General features: G+C 39.3%; 2 protein-coding genes and 1 long non-coding RNA gene across 10 annotated transcripts in view; 2 read left to right on the top strand and 1 right to left on the bottom strand.

The window, feature by feature from the left end:
• The first annotated feature begins 704 nt into the window (after positions 1-704).
• On the top strand, positions 705-7,044 carry si:ch211-243a20.3 (uncharacterized protein LOC100151507 homolog). Its single transcript, XM_067497721.1, has 4 exons — positions 705-975; positions 2,241-2,378; positions 2,538-2,667; positions 5,976-7,044. The coding sequence occupies exons 2-4, from the start codon at positions 2,264-2,266 to the stop codon at positions 6,241-6,243; spliced, it is 513 nt and encodes a 170-aa protein (XP_067353822.1). The 5' UTR covers positions 705-975; positions 2,241-2,263; the 3' UTR covers positions 6,244-7,044.
• Positions 7,045-9,678: 2,634 nt separating this feature from the next.
• Positions 9,679-24,333, bottom strand: part of grin2bb (glutamate receptor, ionotropic, N-methyl D-aspartate 2B, genome duplicate b) — a 120,438-nt gene continuing 105,783 nt past the window's right edge. For 5 of the 8 annotated variants that reach the window (XM_067497726.1, XM_067497724.1, XM_067497727.1 and 2 more), the window contains 3 exons: positions 23,742-23,929; positions 19,310-19,548; positions 9,679-16,154 (listed from right to left, as the gene is read on the bottom strand). In XM_067497726.1, the coding sequence (XP_067353827.1) occupies positions 13,758-16,154; positions 19,310-19,548; positions 23,742-23,929 (2,824 nt within the window). In that variant the 3' untranslated portion in view covers positions 9,679-13,757. The remainder of the gene's footprint in view (positions 16,155-19,309; positions 19,549-23,741; positions 23,930-24,333) is intronic. The other 3 variants (XM_067497728.1, XM_067497730.1, XM_067497729.1) reach the window with 3 other exon arrangements.
• On the top strand, positions 16,344-23,833 carry LOC137123657 (uncharacterized). The gene is made up of 3 exons (XR_010913872.1): positions 16,344-17,259; positions 22,321-22,383; positions 23,718-23,833. It is a non-coding gene; the product is annotated as an uncharacterized lncRNA (long non-coding RNA).

Raw genomic sequence — 24,333 nt, forward strand, 5'->3', positions numbered from 1 at the left:
TTGAATATTTGTGTTAAGGATTTGAATATGTAATGTTACTCTTTTAAAATGTTCAGAGTTTGGTAGTGGAGCAGAATTATAAAGTAACTCTGTGAGAGGCTGCTCAGCTTTGTGGTGGTAAAATCATATGAGACATAGAGAGACAATGAGACAATTAAATTTTTAAAACGTATAAAATGGGAGATTTTTATTCAAACATCTGAATTTAATATGTTTTCATTTAGACTTTTACCAGAGTGGTGTTTGTTGCAGACATAGACTTTTAGTTAATATTGTAAATTTTAATTTATTAAAACATCATATTTTATACACTGAACATGTCATGTCAGTATGTTTGCATGTAACTCTTAATCTGCAGGATAACAAGTAGAGGCAGTCTCCCTATCCCTGCTTGTTTGTGTGACGTGATTCTCAGTATTAAATAAAATGTGAAGTAGCTAAAAATTGAGAAGAAGCTACAAATATAATGGGAAGCAAAGACAGAAAAAAAGGTCTGTAACTCAAGTTTTGATGGGTCCTCTGAGCTTTACTTCAGAAAGTTGAAGCTGCAGCAGAGTGAGATTACAGCCACTGACATACAAGGGAGTAAATAGGGAGAGAGATGGAAAGAGGACATGCTACGTGTGTGTGTGTGTGTGTGTGGTGTGTGTGTGTGTGTTAGAGAGAGAGAGAGAGAGAGAGAAAGAGAGAGGGGGGGTTAAAGATACCACTGCTCTGCACAGATGAAGAGTTTTTAGTACTGGACTTGCTGCTCACTCCTCTGCTGCTCATTCCTCATAATTATATTACAGCTGTGAGTCAAGGGTGGAGAGAGAATCAGAAAAAATAAGAGAGAGAAGAAAAGTAATAAGAGAAAATATACCCAGGCAGCGACCGAGTGAAGAGGTGAGAGGAGCAGAGGCATCCGGTGTCCAAATTGCACTGAGGACTTCCTGCTGGGACTGAATCTTAGTAGCATCATCATTACTTCAACTTGTGAGTATAAGATCATTTGCACTGTTTTCCAAAACAGTTTCCAACCTATAAGGTTTCTAGTTATTATTGGTGTTAGTGAAGCACAAACAAAAACCATCACAGCAAAGGGGCACTTGTCTGTGTCATGATTGCTCAGTGTTGTTGATATGTTCTGGCAGATGTTCAGCTGTTCTGGCAGATGTGAAACCAGCTGTATTAGGTTATTGTTTGGCTAATTTTCACCGTGCCTTTGATCAGCCCCAAATTCATATCCCCTGAAAACATTTATAATACCTCAGCAATGAGTCATTAGCTTATTATTGTTCAGTGTGATTCACTGACTTTGTCACATGAGGCAGTCCTGCTTTTTTCCCTCTTCATTGTTGTTTTCATCTCGGTCGCCAGCCTTCATGTGCTCTGGTTTTTTCACTCAGACCTGGAGTCATGAGAGTAGAGTAAAAAAAAGTACAATTGAAGTATTTAAACTTAGTCAGATTATTTTTCTCCCAATCAGCCCCTGTGTGACCTGTAGGTAAGCACAGTATAATTTTCCTGATCAAAGGATGGCACCTCTGTAAATGTGCAGAGACAGTATTCTTAAGTTTAGGAACAGTACAAACACCACAATGCAAAAATAGTCTGAAGTCCTCGATTTTAAAAAAATGTAGTAAAGTATAAAAAGAGAAAATATTCATTATGGTGAAAGCCCACTGTAAAACTTCTGTAATATGTACGGTGACATTAAATGGAAATGGAGTAAAATACCTAAGATTTATAATACAGTACAATACATGAGCATAGATATTTTGTGGCTTTCCACTGCTGAAATCACATAATGTTTAACAAATACAGACACTGATAGAAAATGTATTTATTTCAGGTCAAAGGTAGCAACAACACTTATAAATATGCTCCAATTTAAATGAGGTTCTTACAAAACAACACAGAGAAGAAGCAGGTATCTGTAACCTTTACCTCTGTACAGAGGTATGAAGAAGAATTGCCAAGTTGGATTTAAGTCCAGAAAACGGATCAATGCTCTCCAGCACTTTCCACGTGCACACATCTGCATGCTTTAAACTCTGATGGAAGCTCCATTTCATGTGCTATGTGCACATGAAGTCTGTGTTTCATCATGTGTTTTCTTTCTGGCTCATGTTGTTTCTGTTTTTAATTCTTTTGTTCTAATTCTAATTCTTCTGCTTTAAAAAAGAAAACCTGTCAAGAAGTTTATCTGTTATTTTCCAACATATATGGATTTGCCCCCTCCCTCTGTTTTTTATAAGGTGGGGGTGTCTGTCTCTCTATCATGACCGCTCCGTCTGTGTTTATGGTTTTGGGGTTGGTTGCCATGGTAATGGGGGCCCGCACACCTGGCGAGGAGAATGAACTGCATTATGGGTACTGGAACTACAAAGATGGAGGTAAATCTTGGACCTCTTATTGATCGCAAATGTTTGAAAGATTTTAGCCCTGTAAATCACGGAGTAACAAAAAGTTTGAAGTAGAACACATAGGCTTCTCAGACTTTTATCATTCCTTCAGGAAACCGAAGCCTGATGCTGTTATGTTTCCATTTTCAGCCGATAGTGTGAACGTGGCCTCAGTGCGCAGTGTGACCAGAGTTTTAGATGCTTGGGGAAAACGTCTCTTCAGTGAGATCAAGACTCTGCTGCATTCACAGCCCAACACACTTTTGCCCGACTACTCACGGTATGAATTCTCATGAGTCGTTTCTTGGTTGTTACACCTTCACTATTAAATAGCAAGAAAAATAAAACAAAGGAAAGCAGACAATCCAAGAAAGCTACTACAAGCTACTACGAAAGCTGTTCCTTCATCATCAGAAGTAGAAAAATGGTCAAGAAGTGAATAAAAACAAATCAAAAATAATGACAATTATATTAATGCAAATGCTTGCAAGTCTGGACACTGTGAAGACCATGGTTAAATATTCCCTCTATTGTTTTTACACCCTGAGTTGACTTTGCTTTGTGCTTAAGATCATTGTCTTGTTAAAGGATCCAGTGCCTCTTCATATTTAACTTTTTGACTGATTCAAATTATACTGTGTAAAATATGACCAAATAAATCAACTTTGGTATTATCTGACCATATAATCTTTTTCCAAAACGTATTTGTTTAGTTCACATTAGTTTAGACTTGTGTAGACTATGCTGTGGAGATGCCTCTCAGGGCTTCGTCAGGTCCCCTAACATTAGTTTTGGATTCTTACCTAGCTCTAGAGCAAGTTTTGTTTTGTTTTAACCACTTCTTATTCTCTCTGTGTTTCTTCTAAGTCTGAATTGTGGTCTTCACAGTTGGTATCCCTAAATGCTTAAATTAAATGCTTGAAATGAAATATTTTTATAACCAGCTTCATGGAGGTTTACCAGTTTCACTTTTGAGGTTTTCTGAAGTGGTTTTCCTGATCCCATTGATTTTGCTGCTTTCAGCAAACTGCTTGAGACTCTCACTGCAGACATGCATGTTAAATTGATTGGTGAATCTAAATTACCCTAAGTGTGAGTGTGAAAGGATGTCTGTCTCTGTATTTCTCTCCATGTTGGTCCTGAGACAGTGTCCTGTCCAGGGTGGACCCTGCCTCTCTCCCTATGACAGTTGGGATATGCTCCTGCCCCCCCATGACCCTAAAAGGATAAATGGTTATACATAATGGATGGATAGATGGATGGATTATGGAGGAAAATAGTAAATAAAGGGATTTTGTATTTGTTCACTATAATCATATAATGGCCAGTGTGAATATTTTAGCTTTTGGACAGCATTTAGAAACAATTATACATTAAAGCCAGAAATTCTAGTTTGATAATCATGCACAAATACTGAGGCATGAAATAATGGTGTAATGTGTCAGACTATTTCAAGAGCCTCTCTTTGATTTTCTTCAGTCTTACTGCAGCTAAACTGCTACATCTTCATACTATTTTGGATAGAGATTGATATTGATCTTCTTATCTAACTCTGAGTGGGAGTAGCATATTTGTCAAACAATTTTCTCTTTTCTCTTCTCTCTCATTTTTTTCCTTTTAAGCCAACAACAAGCAAGGCCGACCTCAAAAAGCTCTGAGAGAAATACAGATTTGTGGGTTTACATCTGTGATGCTTTGATCATGATCACAAGACAAGCTCAGCTCATTAGTTCCAGCGATTCTAGCAGTTTAGCAGTACCATCAATCAATATGTTTTAATGAATTTATGATCAGTATGATCAATTTACAAAAAATAAATGTGTATGAAACCTTTTTCAGTTTCTCCTGCAGGTATTTTTCCTAAATGTCTTTCTTATATTTTCATACTTCCTTAAGCTTTTTCCCTTCTGGCATTAATAAAGTATTTCTGATTCTGATTCTAAAAAAACTATTAATGTAAATAAAACTTTGTAAATACAGCTTCAGAAAAAAACTGAGGTAACTTTACTCTCTGAATTAACTCCTGTCTATCAGTTTGAGTCTTTTCAAAGCAAACAATCTAACATAAATTTTACTCTCATAGAATTGATTTTAGCACCTTGTTTATTTAGCTCCATGCTGTAAAATTAAATTAGCATTTCAAAAGAGTTACACACTACATGCTATGCCAGAGTTCCTCATGTAACTCCCAAAACCAAGTACAAGCAACACTGAAAGGCATAACACTGCTTTCTAAAGAAACTGAAACCTTAGTTTTTTGTCTCTTTTTCGGGAACTCATCTAACATATTCTCTTTATATGTTTAATTGTTAAACTCACAGCAATACTCATAATGTTGCATTTGAGGAAGTTTGGTATCATTTAACAAAATGTTCAGTCTACATGACAGAAGTTTAATGGAACCATCATGTCCAATCAAAGACGTGAAATGCATGGGTAGAGTTTAATTGTATCTCTTAGAAGCTGAATTAACCTTCATGAGATTAACTTTTTCAAACACTGAACCATTAACACCTCTTTAATTTTTGCTGAGTAATATAACACTTTCTTTACCAAAGTCACCAAATCACTTGTGAGGTGAAAACACTGCTTACAAACAGCTGAGAGAAACCCGCAGGTCTCTCCACACAGGGGATTTCCTGTTAGCTCACTGCAACACTGTTAACCTGCCGATGTTTCAAAATAGAATCCTGATTTGAAAAACAAAACCCTGCACAGTTGTGTAAGACTCATAAGATCAGGTTACTCATGTTTTATACTAACATCATTGCTGGATTAATCCACAAAAACATGCATTAATGTAAAGTAATGCAGGCATTTTGATTTTTTGTATCGGCTTTACATAAATACAGATATTTGCTGGAATAACAGTGGTTTAAGTGAGTATGTTACCTGCTGAGCCACAAATATAAAAAAACAGCAGTCAGTGTCAGTTAATTCTATGACAGCAGCAGTGTTAAATGATGCGAGGAGGATGACTTTTTGCAGATAAACACACCAAGGTTAATGCTCAGTTTTTAACAATATGAACGTCTTATTACTTTTCATCAAATTAGAGTTAATTAACAGACGAACAAACTCATTTACTCATACAATAGCAACAAATGAGGTAATGACACTACTACGCCAATGGGAGGCAGTAATTCAATAAAAACGGCCTAAAAACTTGTCAAGACTTAACACGGTCAAAATACCCTGGTGCAGTTCATTAACCCAGTGTCCTTAATAGCAAAGAAGACCACAGAGACATTTTTCTGCCCTTAGAGCATTATCTGCTGGCATTTGCTAAGGACGGAGCTATGTAAAGTAAATTGTTAGTGTACTACACTTAATAAGCATTTAAAGTACAACTTACAATTTCAATGCCAGTTCACTTTTTTGTTATTTTTTTCTAAGGTAGATGATTTGCATGCTTTTTTTAAAGTTAGGTTAACTAATTAGAATTTACAGTGTTTGTCCTATGCTACTGCTGCTTGCACTGTGATAACATAGTGAATAAAAATGTTAATTGTTTTTATTTGACATTTTCTTTACCCAAACCTCAGGATGAGTTCTGTTGTGGTTGAGCCTCCACTGTTTGTCCTGCAGGGTGCGCCCTCTGTCCGAGTCTGTCAACGACTTGTTCAGAGAAGTATCTTTGCTGCACCACCGCATCACTGAGCTCTCTCATCGCCTAGCAACGCTGGAACCATTCCTCCGTCGTCACGGCTACCGAAAGGATGGGGAAGATGAGCCAGGAGGGGGCCGGACTCTGGCACCTCAGAGCCTAAGAGGGGAGGTGGCGAGACCCAGCCCGCGGAGGGGGAGCCGGGTGGTGAGGAGGAGACGGGTGAGGGTCCTTAAGAACGGGGAGTGAAGCTAGTTAAGGCCGAGAGAAGAGGAAAATGAGGAGTGAGAAAGTTGTGAGAAAGAAAGATACATTGCAAATACGTGATGTCAATCTATGAACTGTACAGATTAAATTTTTGTAAAGAAAAAGGCATTGCTTGTCCTGTGGAATCAATTAGTGATTGTAATCCTGAGTGGATAACTTAATAAACTCTTTCAATGATTATTTTCATTGACCTGCTCTTATCAGCTCAGACTGATACAAACAAGAACACACACCTCCTTTCTTAACACTGTATAATTAGCTTCCAGCTTAAAACCTCGCTCTCACTACAAACTCACAGTGTTTGTTGTTTCTTAAGCCTTCATCACATCTCAAGGGCCTTCTTCGGCAGATAGTGTTGATTACCCCTCATGCTTTATGTTTATTGGCACATAAACAAAGACACCAAGTGTTCAGTAAATAACTGGTTGCTGCTCTGCCCTGCTCAGCTTGATTGACAGGCAAAAGATGTAATAAACAAGAGACATGTCAGTAATAATCAAATTAGTTTTTGTTTAAAACACTTGGAAATAAAAATGATCAGATATCAAATCCAATTACCTATTTATTGATTTAATATTGAACCTAAAAAATATAAAAGCAAAACAAAAAAATGTGACAGAAAATTTCAAAGGAAAAAATGTGAACTACAAACAAGCATATTTACTTAGCTGGTATGTTTCTTTAACATAAAAGATGAAAATGTTTTTTAATGTTTCTTGGTTTTAGATCTTCTCATGATGTATGTTTTTTAAATGAATAGTATTAAAGAGTGTAATTAGGACACACACTGCAGTTTTTTTCCATTTTATGTTGTTTTTACTTGACATTTATTTACCATACATTTATTTTACAACTTTTCTTTGTTACGTTTTGCAGATGGATTAATACTGGAGTGCATGTTGAGAGGCTGCTCTAATGTTTTGGCCCCCGTGTTCATTTTAAATAGGGCAGACTTTACCACCACCTCCATCACCCACTGTGACTCTAACAATAAACACATAGTAGAATCATCATCTTTCTGAAGTTACTACTTTGTAGAAGTAGTTCATGGCAGAGATGCTGCATTGGTTTGCATTGGATTGTTTAAGTGTACCCAATGAAGTGGCCAGTGAGTTAATAATCAAATAGTAAATGTAGTAGCACCAGTCAGTACATAAACTCTGCTCTACCTTTACAGGTGGCTGTGGTTCGGGAGAGAGGGTGGATTGTCCACCAATTGGAGGGTCAATGGTTTGATTCCAGACCCCTCCAGTCACAATAGGCAAAACTGAGTCTATTGCATGTTTGTTAAACAAATCGGGAAAAGACATTCAAACACACGAGTGTTTAAATAACATTGATTCATCAGTGGTGTACTTGTACGTTTTTATATTAAGTACATTTACACACTTAGTATTTCAACTTGCGAAAATAATTGGAACTGCTTCTTCTACTTTTAGTAGTATTTTAGTAGTAGTTTTTAGGCATTTCCTTGTAACTGAATATTTAATTTGTGTCTTTCTACCACCCCTGGTCCTTTCACATAATAAATTGAACATGTGCCCATCAATGCTAGTGAGTATAATAGATATCAAAGTCACTGAGAATGCTACATACTGTCTGTACACCATACTCTTTAAATTATGGAGACTTTACAGAATTATTTCCTAACAAACAAACATTTAATTCTGCTTTTAGAAAACTAAAATATTACACATTGCCCTCTGTTTCTGACTGAGTTTTATTATTATTTACTTTCAGTTTTGAATTTACTTTAGCATCAATTAGTAAAACAAATTCCAGACAAATGGTATACTTTACTTTATGAGCAAGTATCCTTAAAAAATATTTGTATTAATTGTTGTCGATTATTCATTATGGCTTATTTTGGCACTGCAGATAGGTAAACAGAGACTCATGAGTCACTACACTTTCAGCTATTTAGAAATGCTAAGCAAGCACCATTCTAAGAATTTATTCAGAAGAGGTGAACTACACATTAAAAATAAACATACAGCTCAACGTAAAGTTTCAAAGAATAAATGAATAAATTGCCCTAATAAATACACTCACAGGACAATATAGTGCTCGACTGCTGCCACAATAAGGTGTGACATCACACGGATTTATGGAGGTTTGATTTTTTTGTTCTGGCACAGCAGGGGAGGGGGGCCTATTATCTGCTAACATAATTATATTGTTTGCGTATTGATGATTGTGTGTGTGTGTGTGCATGTTGTGGGCATCAAACTTTGTGCTTTCTTTAAACTTTGCTAATTGTTTCTACAGCAACCAGTTTCTCCCCTCCACTTGTCATCCACGCCACATACCGCAGTGTGGCAGGTTCCTCCTCTTTTTCTTCTTTAATGTTCAACCTGCATCTGCACACTCAACACTTGCTTCCTCTTTTGTTTTCCCGTGTTTCCCCTGTGCCCCCCCCCCCCCCCCCCCTTTCTTTATCCCATTCTGTAATCTGTACATCAACCACACCTTCCACCCCTCTTCTCCTCTATTTCCCTCCTCTCCACACTGCTGTGTGTGGGTGCTAAGCTCAGGCTGTACTTTCCATTTTGGTATTGCATTGTCGATGCGTTGTAGCATCCAATCCGGTTAAGATGCTGTGGGAATACTGTATAAATCTCTCTCTGTCTCTTTCTACATCCCCCACCCCCACCCCCTGGAAAAAGAGCCAGTTGCTAGGTAACAGTTAATTGTCAAGAAGTAGTTACATGTGTTGCAACGCATCCTGAGGTTGTTGGGTTGTTGTGGGGAGAGAACAAGTAGAATAAATGGCTACAGACTAGAGAAGATGGTATACACCAGAGATTTTTTAAGAGCAGGGGATAAAACTCATTAATTATTTCGACTGCTTCACCTTGCCCTGTGTCTCCCTCCAGGACTGTAGATGTTAAAATCTCCCACCAATCTATACACAAGGCATCGTTATGTTTTTAAACCTGCTGGTTTCTTTAAATAACTCCTGTTGCTGGACAAGGCATTCAGAGTGAAAAGAGAGTCTGAGGAACGAGGGGGAGTGAGGTTTTGGTTGGGCTTTGATCTCTACAACTCAGCTCAGTTTGCATCACTACTCCTTTCCCTCAATATGTCTCCTGTCCACTTTTAAAAAATTCTCATTCCTCTTCATTTTTTCCCCATCTGTGCTCCATTGAGACAGTTGTCCAACACGGTGGATAACATCAGTGATGGGAGTCCTGTTTACAAGACATAAGAGGAACAAGCAAATGATGCAACAAAAGAGCAGGAGGTGGCATCAGCCATTATCTCTGATCCACTGGTGACCTATAAGACATATCATCTGTCACAATATGTACCGGCTGCATTTGAATGTCAGACACAAACACAAAAGAAGACCTGTTGCTGACTGCCCACCTGTGGACACAACAAACGATAAAAGCAAAGGAACAAGACAAACAAGACTGAAATTTCTTATTTTTTATTAATACTCAACACTTTTATTCCAAAGAGACAGAAGAATAATATTTCTCAGCACTTTTCACATTGATTGTGTTTAATCTCATTTTTGATATTACTAAATATTCAACCAAATCTGAAATACTCTCTTCACACAAGTAATTTCTCTCCATACAAAAAATGCAATGGTGAACTAGAGTTTTGTCATATGTACAATTTTCACAATCTGTACAGCTCAGTGGTGGAGTGCTTCGATCTTCTGTGGCAAAGCACAAAAACAGAAGATTCAGCCAAAGAGGAAAAGAGAACACTACCTCTGTAAAAATGTGACAGATCATCTATTGTGCTTTCTGTGTACCGATTAAGGATGGTGCTTTGCAGTTTTTACTAAGGAAAAAAACTGTCTTAGCTGGTCTTTGACCACTCTGAAAATACAATAAAAACACATCAAGAAACCTCGACTTCTCTGTAATATTAAACGATTGCACATATCCTGGCCTGAAGTCATTAGAAAAGCAATTTTGCAAGGGGACCTACGAATCAAAGAATTATCTCAAAGAGATCTATTCTCAGCCATTTTGTACAGGTATTATCAAAAGTCCATGAGCGTGAGGTAAAGTATTTACATCGTTTTTATAATACATGTAGAATAAACAGTTATCTCTCACACACACAAACAAACTCTGTCTCTCTTCCATATGAGCACACACAGAGGTAATCAAGCGTATGTAGTCAGGCACATACAATAACTAAAATTATGAAATGCACCAAAATATATTCCAAATAAAAATTAAAAAAGTATTTGAAATGAAAATGAAGATTCTTCAGTGAGAATGAATGTGTAAACTAAAAAGCTTGTTAAGAAGCACTTACACAAACTATAAAGATAACTGAGCTCTGTATAACAATAACAATATAAATGTCATCTATCCTAGTGAACTTTTTTAATATAAATTTAGCCATATTAATTTGAGTAAAACCCAAATTTAGACTTTTAGATTGGTGTCTTCTCTTGCACAAACAAGCTCACACACACACGCACACACCTACGGTACTACATGGATCATCGATACCTATGAAATTGATAAGAATGCAAATATTCTTCAATAACACCCAATTGTGGGCTAAAAGTTAAAGTTTAAAAACAGAAATAAAGAAAGGAGTATACATGCAAGTCCTTCCAAACACTAGAGACCCCTGGTATCATACATACTGACTTGTCAACCACGATAAGAAAAGCCTTCAGAAGTTTTCACTGGGATGTACAATAAACTAAATATTAGATCCATTCAGTAATTTGTGGTTAGATGTGAAAATCTGGTATCACAAGATAAATTAAAGTCAGGTTTAACTGAAAATAGATTTTTAAAAATATTTGAGTGAGCTGTAAATTGCACAAACTCCACATATTCTATGTCTTTAGAATGTGCTGGAGCAGATATGACCTGCAAGTCTGGTATTTAATGGATTTGGGAGACGCTTCTGGTCAAGGAAACTACTGGAGTCCATCAGTAACAAAGACAATGCCATTTACAACATGTACCACCTGTTTTTAGGATGCTGTTCACTTCCATCTGCCTTTTTCTTCATCCAGTATCTGCACAAAATGTGTGCAGTTAACAAAATCCACACAGGACCCTGGACCTGAGGGCAAATTCTTTCCTTCATCAAAATCTTAGCATGTAAAAGAGATAATAGCCCAGTGAAGGGAAAAATCAAGGTTATAGTACAGACTTTGTTTTGAGGAACATTGTGAGAAACCTATATTATGTAAACTCTCCTGTTAGGACTAGAAGACAAAGAGTGAAAGGAATATTTCATTTGGTTCTATATGTTTTATTTTCTTGCTACGAATTAGATGACACCTAACATATTGATGAAACATATTGATACCACTTTTATGTGTGCACAATAAATGTAAAACTACAGCCAGTATGTGGTTGATAGTAACAATGTCTAACTACAACCCTCTCTTAAAATATATGAAAGGTGCAAAAACTTGTGCTTTTGTTGACTATTTTTAATTTGTTGCTTGGCAGCCTCAGAAAAAAACATGGATATGTTACCATGTCTTTATGCTAAACTAATCTAACGGACAGCTGGCAAGACTCAACATAAGGGCATACAGGTGGCCTCAATATTATTTTCTAACTTTTGGCAAGGAAGTAATAAGCATTATTCCCTAAACGTCTAACTTTTCCTTTACTTATGCAGGGGGACACTTTATATCTACTTTTCTTACTGTCTTACTTTTTCGCTATCTACCCCAGGACAAAGGCAAAACACTTGTCTTTTTGGAAAAAAAATAACAAATGACATGCTTTAAAAGTGAGTGGAATAAATTATCATAACAATTGCAAGGCGACGTCCAGAGATGTTTATTTGTGAGCTTGCTGTGGTCCCTCTAAACCAGCAGAAAACCAATATTAACACTTAACACTTTTCCTATCACTCAAACGTGAGCATCTAATACAGCGAGCAAGGCTTATAACTATAATCATTAAATAATTACCATTGCAGGCTGCTCATCCCAGCGACAGAGGTCTCACTCTGAGTCCATTATGTCTCGGTCCTGAACAGCAAAACTGTCACGGCCAATTGAGTCAGACCCAATGAAGCACCATGAGAGCAGCAAGTAGATATTAAATGTGACTCATGTATTTAATGGCTCCTCTGTTGTGATAAGGTGAGGAGTGATAAAGCTTTTTAGTAAACTGGAGGAAACCGACTACATTAATTGTAGTTAACTGTATAGTACGAGAAAATAAAATGTATGAAGTATTTCTTTGCCTGCAGCACAGCTCTGTCATACCTGACTTTTCGGGGAAACAGGAATGTTTATTTATCTTGGCACTGTGGTTTTATTCCTTGTAATCCTGCAATTGGTTGATTCTATTGTTGGGCCGTCTATTTAGGAATTTAAACTTCCCCTACTGTAATGATTTCTGTGTTGTTTCATAAAATTGGTTAAAATGCTTAAAAGCCTGTTTTACTATGGAATCTCTACTTCCATATTAAACAATTTCAGCCTTACTTTCACTCAAATCAACTGACTAATAGTTTGCAGGGGGATCTAGCAAAAGGAGAGCTCTTGTGTGTAGAAAATCAGTATTTATCCTTTAAGGCACATCCAGCTCAAAATGTGAAATCCTTTTGGTACTGCTGAGCAGGAAAAACAAGAGGAAACAGCAAATCAGTATGATGATGTTGCTTCTGAAGCTGAAAAAAAAACTTCTTTGCAAATTTATAAGTACGTGGAATGTACTTAGTAAGTCATGCCTTTCACATACACTTCACAGCACTCGAAAATAAAGAAGTAAAAAAAGAAAAATCAAACATGAAGAATTATTATCAAAGAAGAACCCAAATTACAGGAACCCAAAAAAGATCCATACTGACAACTGGTCCACCAGTCTCCTGTAATATGGTTAAGCTAAGAAAGAATTAACATCATACAAATATGTAACATGAGCTATTTTAATAAATAAAATATAAAACAATCCAAAAGCCATCATCATTAAACACTGGTATAATATTCAATACTATTATTAACATCATCAATACAATAATTTTAGAGTACCCTGTTACTTCAACAGAAGTGTTGATTTCTCATTCATGATTGTACTTCTGTTGCTAAACAAAATGTTTGTTTTGGTGTTTAAGAACTGCAGGAGGGAGGGAAAGACAATGTGAATATGAAGAGAGCAGAGACTAGAGATTTTATTTCGGTTTTCCCCCTCCCTCCCTCGCTCCCTCCCCCGCTCCCTCCATTCCTATCGTTCTCTGTGTCGAAGCAGCAGCAGAATCCTCTCTTCTCATTAAAAACTTGTCTCCCGCTGGACTTCACCACAGCTTAGCCTGCAGTGGCCTCTGTGCATTGTCCAAATTCTTTCCATTTAGTTGAGTGAGGACAACACACAGTGTCATGTCTCCTCATTTCCTTCACACAGAGAGGTCATCAGCCTGTGCTGATCATATTTTTTATACTCTGTATGTTTCTCTTGATTGCCCTCTTCACCCACTTTTATCTTCTCTCTCTCTCTCTCTCTCTCTCTCTCTCTCTCTTTCTTCCTGTTTCTTCACCTTCAGACATCTGACTCAATGCTGGAGAGCTTTTCATAAACGTGTCCATTGCTGGCACCGTTGAAGGGTCTCTGTGCCTGCCCCAAACCTAACGTGTCCCTGCCCCCAGCCATTAGCTTGTTGGCCCCATGAGTGTTGCCCATGGGCCCACCCACACCGCCCAGGCACAGCTCTTTGGGGAACCTGGGGGCCACATTAGACATCACCCCAGCAGTGACGGACGCAGGCAGATAGGAAGTCGCTCCCATTGAGCTGTGGAAGTCCCCTCCTCCACGGCTGTTGTTGAGAACTTGCTGCTGCTGCTGTTGTTGCTGCGTCTGTGGTTTTTTGATGTAGTACGGTTTGGCACCGTGTAATAGACACTGGTCGTCGCCGAAGGTTGGGATGAAGGGATTCTGGTTCACCTTATCTGGGTAGAGAGATTTAGACAAGGAGTAAGTCCCGGCCCCTCTGCTACCACCACCACCACCACCACCACCACAGCCCCCGCCTCCCATCATAGCTCTATCTCTGTCCCTCAGGTCTCTCTCCCCCACAGACCGCCGATGCAACCCACCTTCGCCTCCACGGAACAAACTGAAAGAGGAGCCTCCTTTCACCCTATCCCCACCTATTCCTTCAAACATGGGAGACTCCCATTCACCTGCATACCTCTCAAACATGTGAGCATACGGGCTGGGTCCCTCCATGAAGCGGTCTTTATCTTTCAAGCTCACACTTCGCGGCTGGGGATACTGCCCTCCAATGCCGCTGCCAACCCCTCCCATGCGACCTGCCCCCTCCCTCTGCAAGTCCACAAATGTGTCATAAGAGTGCTGCCTCCGTAACACCCGCCCACCTGGCCCTAGCTTCCTCCGTTGTGCCTGAGTTTGTGTTTGGTCGGGTCCTATACTACTCTTCCCCCCAGTGAACACCATGTTATTATCCTCACTGATGTTGTAAAGGTTACTTGGCTGGATCTTACAGGAGTCACAGCGTTTGCAGGTAGCAGAGCTGGGGCGACTGCTACTCCCCCCAACTCCGCTAGCTGGGCATGTGTTGCCTCCTACACTTCCACTGTGGTGACACACGCTGTGGCAGTTACGACATTCCCAGTCTCCCCCAGCTATGCCCCCACCTCCTAGCCCAGAGACCCCTTTCTCCCAGCAGGTGTGGGCCTGCTGCCCTGCTGACACTGAGCCCATCCCACCTTTACACTCAGGCTTCTTGCCTTTACCTTTGAGGAAGTCCTCCACAGGCACTAAGCTTTTACAGATACCACCACCACTACCGCCGCCCACACCGCTTCCTCCACTTCCACCCTCTTGCTCCCACTTGGCCTTGCCCTCCTTGGAGCGGAACTGGTCCACATAGAAATCCCTCAGGTTCTCTTTGTCTTTGTGGAATAAGTAAGGTGAAGAATTACCCCCTCCTCCCCTCTTCCGCTCCAGGGGAGGTGAGACCGTGCGGTGTGCCAGGGGCCCGTGGGGGAAGTGGTGGTGGACGGTGTGGTGGTGGGGTCTCCTCCTGAAGCCACTCAGCTCTATTTCATCCTGCTCCCGTCGGCACTTGGCTGAGGCTGGCCTCTTTTTCAGGCTATCCCTGTACTGCTTACGCCGTTTGGTGTTTCCTTCCAGGTTGCCGTAGGTGACAGTGTGCGTGGAGATATCTGAGACATCAGAGCGAATGTTCCCGTCGTCACCCCCTGAGCCAGCCCCACCCCCACCACAGTACCTCTCATGACCCCCAATGAGCCCAGTGCTGGATGCGCCTCCTTTGAAAGAAAACCTCCCGTATACATTGCTTCCCTTGAACCCTCCCTGGTTGGAATCTGCAGGGGTGTGGCCAGCGATCAGGTCAAATTTACTGGTATTCCTGTGAGTCATGGAGGGGCGGGGCTGGGTGGTGAAGATGGGTGCTACCCCTCCCCCTAAACTGTCACAATCGAACGTGCCCCCCTCCAACGAGCTAGCACTGCCTAAGCTACGTGGCCTATTAGGGGGGGGCCCGGACATACCCAGAGCCGGGTGGTGGTGCCGGTAATGGTCCTGGTACAGGTTGCTGTCCTTCAGGGGCAAGTTGCCAAAAGTCCTCTCCACCTCGCTGATGTAGTCACTGAACATGTTGTCCTCTGGTAGATAGGGTGGTGCTGACTTGCAGTCTACAGGGTGACCCACTAGGCTGCGCCGGTGCTCCTGGATATCATATATAGCCGACTCACGACTGCTGTGGCTGTACTCCAGGGCGGCATGCGGAGAGCCGTTAATGCCTGGGACGGCAGTCATGTCCTTGGCAGTGCGGAGCAACCGTAGGATGTTGGAGTGGGTGTTGTTCATGTTCTTCTTCATGGTGGCCGAAGGTGAATCTATGGTTGACTTGTTTTCCTCAATTTGTACCCCATGGATGCAGCTGTAGATACCCTGGAGTATGAAAATTAGAAAAAAAGGGAGGCAGAGAGAAAAAGAGGGTGAGACAGGAAACAGAAGAAGAGTGGAAGTGGTAAGTTATTTGGCCCAAGTTAGAGGAAAACAACAGTAGAATGTGTAGCAGAAAGAGTTAAAAACCAGAGGGGATTGGTTGTTAGAGAGAAGGAGCCAAACACCACACACCAGAAAGACACAGAAAGAGAGAGAGAAACAAACAGACCCAGGCAGCAGCAGAGAGAAGTAAATGCTTTACTATGTTTTCGCTGACCACCCTCTTGTTTACACACTATTAAACAGTAATAGGGGCTGAGTTCATCAGTGACTTTTCTCAGGGGATCGGTGTAGACCCCCACAGCTGCTGCTCACTGCACATAAGGTACAGAGAACCGTGGGAGAGGGGAATGAGCAAATCAATGCCTTCATTGATAAAACAAGATGTGCAGTATCCACAAGGTGTTGACCACCAATTTAAATCTGTACGTTTAATAAGAATAATGACTTGTTATTTAAATTTTTACAACATTAGTGTCACTGGGTTTCTTCATCACACATGTGCGTATTATTTTCCTTTTATCATAAACATTGTCAGGGAAATTAATCACTTTGTATATATTTTTTGGACTTTCAGTTGATATCAGAGACATAAGATTTAACAATCTATTTAAAATGTCATAACTTATCAATATGTGTTAACTTGTTTTGATTGCCTGGTAAAAGCTGGATTTTCAAGCGAGGGTGAAGCCTTTGCAAATGAAGTCAACAAGCGTGTTTAAATGGGGGCTGAGGGAATCTGTGGTTGAGGCGACAGCCAAAACCGAAAGGTCGAGGACACACTACCCACTAGCCATTGCACAAGCCAACATTCCTCAAAGGCGTCATCTTGTCAGAAACAGTTTCTGTCTGTCTCTTAGTCACTGTCCATGTCACCAAGCTACATTCGTGCCTCTGAATCGTCAACCCTCTTTTCTTTTGTTCCTCCATTTTCTCTTTGTGTCTATTTTATCTTCGTTTCCAAGCTCTTGGGTGAGCGGCAGCCGCTCCAGTGGGATTGTCTGGCTTTATCTCTCTACCTCTTTAGCTACAACGGGTCCTGTGAAAGGTAATGGAACAGAGGTTACTGGCACACAGGCATGTCTATTCTTTTTATCTTCTCTGCCTTTGTCCTGCTACTGGTTATATTCTTCATTATGACTCATGCTTAAACAACCTAATTTTTGTCTTTGGTAGAAGCCCTCTGTAGTCTTATCATTTGTCCTTCTGTACACTTTCCATATGCTGTATATATGAACAGCAATTTTTTTAAATGCTGCACTACAATCAACACTTTTTTCTTTCTTGCACTGCAACCTAAGTGTTAAATCAGGCCTGGTAATGTATAAAAGATATCTATCTCTAGACTCACTCTTAACTAATAGGACCCACTCTATTCTAATCAAGCGCATGGTGTTAGAGAGTTGTTACAGAGATTCCTAAACCTACTATGGAAAAAGCTGTATAAACTGTATATTACAGTTTCTGAAGCAACAGCTACTGAGAGAGACTGCTAGTGGAACAAATACTTAAAACATTGCAATTCTGAAGAGCTCAGGGTCTCTAAGGTTCTTTCGGGTTAATCTGAGCAGATGTGAACCAAATGACATTACAATCAGAAACACCTTCCGCCTTCACAAGAAACACATAAACACTGGTGTCCTTTTCTCAGGCATATAATAAACACAGACAATTTGCATCTAACAACACCCCCTCTTAAAAGGTAGCATTATGCAAATGAATAACACCTCAAATGATTATTTATATGGACCCATGTTTTGTGACCAGAACAGAATTGTAACTACGCTGAGGTTGAGAGAGTGCCTCATAGCAGGTCACTTCTTTCATCAACGTTACATTAGTAAACAGTAAAATATTTCAAACACAGTGGACTTTACATTATCACTTTAACATTACCAAGGGTCAAGGTTTAAGTGAAGCACACACATTTTTGGTTGTATCCTTACTACTACAACTACTACTACTATTATTATTATTATTATTATTATTATTATTATCATTATTATTATTATTATTATTATTATTATTATTATTATTGTTGCGCTCTGAGTCATTAATGTGCTCCAATGTTTTTTTTAATTCCATTGTTCTCAATGGGTAAAGAGGCTATAAAGACGTAAAGCTGCAGTATGTAACTTAAATGTATATTTAAGTAGATTTATTCTACAATTCTACATGTAAAGAGATGTCGCCAAATGTAGAGCCATTTCCTTTTAAAGGTTTATGAGTAATGCTTGTTTTTCTAACCAATCAAAGAGTGTCCAATATTACTGCTTGACTGGTGAGTTTTGCCAATTCTCATTTATTGTATTTCTACATTTAGAGCAGGGAGAGGGATGGTTATGAGGAGTGGACAGATTTAGAGTTTTAAGCTACTGCTAACTTGATTCCCAAAAGTGGCTTTTTGTAGCTTTAACTAAATTGATGGAGATTTTATTTATTTCTAACGATGCTTTAGTAAATTAGGTAATAAGTCATTAAGGTTTGTGACAAAGTTTGACCTCAATAAAACCTAGAAAAGAGTAGAAGTGTAACTACAGATTAACCAAAGCACCATATTGATGGTCAAACGGCTTCAATATTTGACAACCACACCCACTTTATGCAGCAATTGGCTGGTTGTGTGGGGTTGATAAAGTAAACATAGGGTTAATGGTTTAGTTTCTCTCTCAAGATATGTCTGTTCATAAATTAAACATATAAAATGAATTAATAAATCTTGATCACAATCATTCACATTAAATATTTCTTCATTTATTCTAATAAAAACATTAGAAACAACTAATAAGCAATATTCAAATCCAAACACTGCAAATTATGTTACGAATCATTATTGTAAAATTGGACCCCACAGACTTGAAGCATGTTATGAAAACTGTAGAATTAATGGGATCTTTTTCATAGCACAGTTAATATGCACCTCGTTGTTTAAGGACTGTCTGGGCTAAACAAGCCACAGCTTAGTCAGGTGAGTCATCGTATCCCCCTGACTAACCTGATACACCTCAACTAAAGCCAGTGGTTTCAAACAACCACTCCATGATCTTTCCGGCAAGAACACAAAGGTCAGCTCTAAAATAAAACACAGGCACACTCACTCTGCTAATGGAGAAGGTGACCCCAGGCTTTCCAGAGCATACGCCCATGAAGCAGAAGCGCAGCTGCCAGTAGAACAAATGTTCACATATGAAGGTGATGAGTGACAGAACCATGGCAGCCCCGAGCATGTAGAAGACGCCCGCCATGTTGTCCACATCCAACTGGCTGCTCATCACCTCGTTCTTCTCATTGTGGCAGATGCCTGTCAGCCACAGGGCCTCCAACTCCTCCATCTCACCTGGAGGAATGAAGGGGAGGCACATGCATGCAGGTTACTGTCTCGATGGTGTTACTCTTTGTGTTTAAGTTTTTGTGACCTGCCCACTTGGATGAGTTTGCCCATAGGTATCTGAACATGTAAGTGTGGCTACAACCTAGAGAGGATACATTTTTTTAGATGTGGTGTTGATGCCAAAAACAATTCAGGTCTCATGTACGTGCAACAAACGTCATATTGAATTATTTTGAGTGAACGCCCCCCTTAGGATCATCATTAAAGATTGCTTATGCAAGGATAAGTCTTCCTTGTTGTGGGAGAAAAAAACCCAACTGCCTGCTGGGACATTCCTCAGGGAGAAATTGCGTGTCGTCACGTGACAAGCATTTCCATCCTAAAATGCGCCCCCTTCAGTTCCACATCCCTTGGGGGATCGCTAAAGGGGGGAGGAAACGTCCAGAGAGATTTGTCTAATCTGCACCAATGCCCTGTGCGTCTGTGTGAGATCAGGGGGTATATATTTTCCCAGTGCTTACGTAATGCTGTTTTGTGTAAAGATGTGTGAGCAGATGAATGTGCGTGTTTGTCTCAGACAGCTGTTAACTAGTTTTCACTAGCACTTAAATCTCAGTGAGAGAAAAGAAGGAACAATGTGTGTGGCAGTCTGATGAGGCTCGGTTTGTCAGCTGTTATCATGCTGATTAGCAGTAAAAAGAAAGAGGAAAATCAAAAAGGTATGATGTGTCTCACTGACATTCATTTTGTTCAATGAAAAACATTTTTGCAAAACACACTTGTGCTTTTGTATTCGGAAACACAAATCTAATGGCTGTGTATTAGGTTTAGAGCTGGAGCAAGGAAGCTAATAGCTTAGCTTAGCATAAAGACTGGAAATAGGTGGAAGAATGTATCCTGGCTTTGTCCAAAGTTTGTAAAGTTTGCCTGTAATGTCTCAAATGTACAAATGTACAACCAACAAAATTCATTTTTGGTGGTACTATTTCTTGCCAAACAATGTATCTATGTGCCCACTGTCTCCACCGACGTATAACACAGGTTTATTGGTGCAGCAGGTCTCTGCATGGACACAGTGGGATCACACCTTCAAACCTCATTGTCCAGGAAGTTACAACATGACTAAGAAGTGTATAAACGCACATCTTTCAATTTTTACATTCAACAAATGAGATGTTAATAAACTTTCTGTGTACTAAAAGGGCTAGTGACCCATTCCCAGACTTTATGGTTTGCTAAACCAACCACCTCTGGTCACCAAGTCCAGACTTAATGGAAAGACATTCGACTGGTATCACACTGTCATCCATCTCTCAGTCTGAAAGAATTTGTGATTTACAAAATGTAAAATAAACTTTTTTTCAGTGAAGACAGATTTCAGTGACACTGATATAAGACTAAAACACACAAGGTTCTTATGCAGACTCACTAATAAATAAATTTAAATTTTTACATGCTTCATTTTAACCCAACAATGTCATTTAAATTCAAATGAAAGTAAGGTTATAATTATTCTGTGCTTTCCGTCTAACTTAACCTGTCCCCCTTTTTCCTCCCGATCCAGTATCTGTTCAGATGTAGCAGGACACAATTTCCTGTTAGTAAGCCATGGCTGATCCTCTCCCTCTGCACATATAACTTTAATTATGTTCACATCTGGACTAACTAACAAGACGTGACAGATATGAGAAAACATCGATGAGTCTGATCTCCTAACCTGAACTACTGTATGTGTGCTGACAGCCACACAGTCCATATGAGGTAATGAGGGGAATGTCCGACAGTACAATAGGTCTTTGCTGCCATTTGGTAAATTTGTGCAGACATGTTTTCTTTCTTTGGTGAACATACACTCAAGGATGCACACAGACACACACACACAGACATACAGACACACAGACACACACACACTGCCACATTGATGTGCATCATTCGTCAGTGTATGTCAAGGTCTGAGTTGATCTGGATCTTTAAGATCTAATGCAAGGTGAATGTTCTCTCTGTACTCACCTCTTCATCCATCACACACACAAGGATAGAAAGGAATGAAGTAAAACAGGTCAATTAGTGTGTTGGGTGGGGTTAATGTTCTAAATATGATATTGTAGAAATTGGGTAGTATGGTGCACATACTTGCTGCAGGTGCTGAACAACTGTAGATGCACTGTCTCGTTACTTTTACATGTAGATTTTGTGAGAAGGATACCAGAGTAAAGCGGTGACAATACTGGTTATCTGGTGGTCTGCAACATATATAGTAGGACTTCTATCCATTACCTTTGTGATACTATACTTTTAGCACAAGGAACAATAGGCTAAGCAGAGCAGCATATACTGTATGTTTGCCACCAGATTCCTGCAGTTTTTTTAAAGAGGACCTTATAAAGTGCTCTGAAAACTGATGAACTGCTTTCAGTATCACTTTACTTTTTTTTTTTTTCTCAATTGACCAATCAATTGCTGGTTCAACAAATGTTAGAAAATAGTAAAAAAAATCACAATATCTCAATGCCCAGTGTGAATCGTCAAATTAAATATTTGTCCGATCACCACAAATTCAGTTTTCAGATATAAAATAGATAAAAAGAAGAAAATCCTCACATTTCACAGAGTTGCAAAATATGCCCAACTTCATGGTTGCTTGAGTAATCGATCTTGATGGATTAGAGGTCAGAGGGCCTATTTGAAATTATTATTAATTTTTCTCGATGAAAAGACCTCTGTCAAAAGTAGGGATGTGATAATCACAACTTCTGTCGCCTTCCTCAACCTGCACAGGTGTCATCATGACAATGGAAGTACGGAGTTTTGGTCACATGTACTGTAGGAGGACAAAAACAGGTACAGTATACAACAAAACTCAGCACACACCTGGTCAATCATTAAAACGTTATTAATTACAAATCCACTTTTTATTGTTTTTACTTGTCTTTAAGTAAAGACCATAAGGAATATTTGACTAATGAAAGTAGGGTATAAAGAAAGGTCCATGTTTAAAAGGTTTTTTATGTCTACCTTTATTTTTATGAAAGAGCTCATCCTTCTGGGCATTCATACCATACATGAACCAAATTCTCCAGTATGTCCCGCATTAATCTCGACCTCTGAGTCATTTGTGCAAAGAACTTATTTAAATTGAGGCTCAGAGTCTGTTTCCTGAGCACCTAAACTGGCTTGGTCATCTTATAATAAAGAGGCAGCAGTTCAATGCAGAGGCCCTCGTGGATCATTGCACTCTTCTCCCTCTCAGACTGATGCCAGACACCCTGCTAGCTCCTTTTACTACCCAAAACACACAACAACAGCTGGGGCTCAAAACAAAACTCAACCTACAAACTGTGAGAATCGCACACAGATGGTGTCATCACTGTTCTCTACTTTCTTTAAGCTAATGGAATACAGACCCATAATTTAACCTCTTTCCTTTAGAAATATTCACATGATATGACCTAGTGTAGTAGTGCCACCATATTGTTAAATTGACAAGCTCGGGTCACAGTGCTAAAGACATTATTTCTTCAAGGACAACTTAGAACTTAAACTCCACAAGGAGGGATTTAATTTACTAAAGTCATTTATGGAACAAGTATAAAAACAAACCAAAAAGTTGCATGCGTATGTGGTTCATGCATTTGGGCTCTCAAATGCTCTGAAATTCCTAAACCCTCTCTTCTTGAGATGACAGTCAGAACAATTCTAAATATTTGAAGTTTCCCTGTGGAATATATTTGTCCACCACCCGAGTGTTCCAGTACATTGGCACACTAGGGTGGAGGACATGTCAATCACACCAGTCCAACAATATCCAGAGGTTTAAACATTTCAAGACTAGTCTCGTCCACAGACCCTCTTTAACCTGTATTCAATTATGGTGAACAAATCCATATCATTGATAAAAATATATCTTTTAATTAATTACTTAACTACTCCAAACCTAATACACTGATGATATTACATACTGTATAAATTACATTGCAAAATGTATTCATTGTAAAATTTACAACAGTGATTTTATACTTTAGAGAAATAAGGGAATCTTTGTAAGACTTTAAAATAAAATAACAACAAGCTCTAACAGCAATTTTGTTTTTTTGGTTGTGTTTGTTGTATCATGTGTAACAGGGAACTGATAAGTGTTTGTCTGTAGAATATTTACAAGTCTTCTTGGTTCAAAGAAAACCTGGCATGCAAGTCCTTACCATCTCCAAACAGCATGAGGATGGCCAGATCCACAGCTCGTTTCCAGCCCGAGTCCTTCTGAATGGCAATGCCATAGCCCGTGGAGGCGAAAACCTTGCCGCTCCCGATGGTTACCAGCTTACAGCCCTCATCTCTGCCAGCCATATAGTTCAGCACTGCAGCATCATAGATGAAGGCATCGAGTTTGCTGAAGAGCATGATGGAAGGAGAATGTGTTAGAAGTACATAGTAACATAGTGTTTTAGAGCCTCTTGTGCTTCTAATTTCACAGTGTAGTAATAATTTCAATGTAGTTTTGTTATTGTTATGCATTACTAATTACCAGAGAAATGTCTACATTTTAGGTAAATATTCATTCATGGTTCAGTTATTATGAGACATTGTATTTTTGTATTATTGTATCCATGCACATTTCTGCATGTTCAGCTGCTGTGCTATGATTACACCTTCAGATACACCACCTTAGCATCTAGTTAATATAGGTAATTAGAAAGGAATTGATTGGAGTAATAATTGATAGTCTTTCTATTTTTGTTGCTTTTTTAGAGAAATTACATATATACAGGGTAGTTTTGATAAAGAAATGTAGAG

Source organism: Channa argus, chromosome 3 (genome assembly GCF_033026475.1).
Source record: "Channa argus isolate prfri chromosome 3, Channa argus male v1.0, whole genome shotgun sequence".
Lineage (NCBI taxonomy): Eukaryota > Metazoa > Chordata > Actinopteri > Anabantiformes > Channidae > Channa > Channa argus.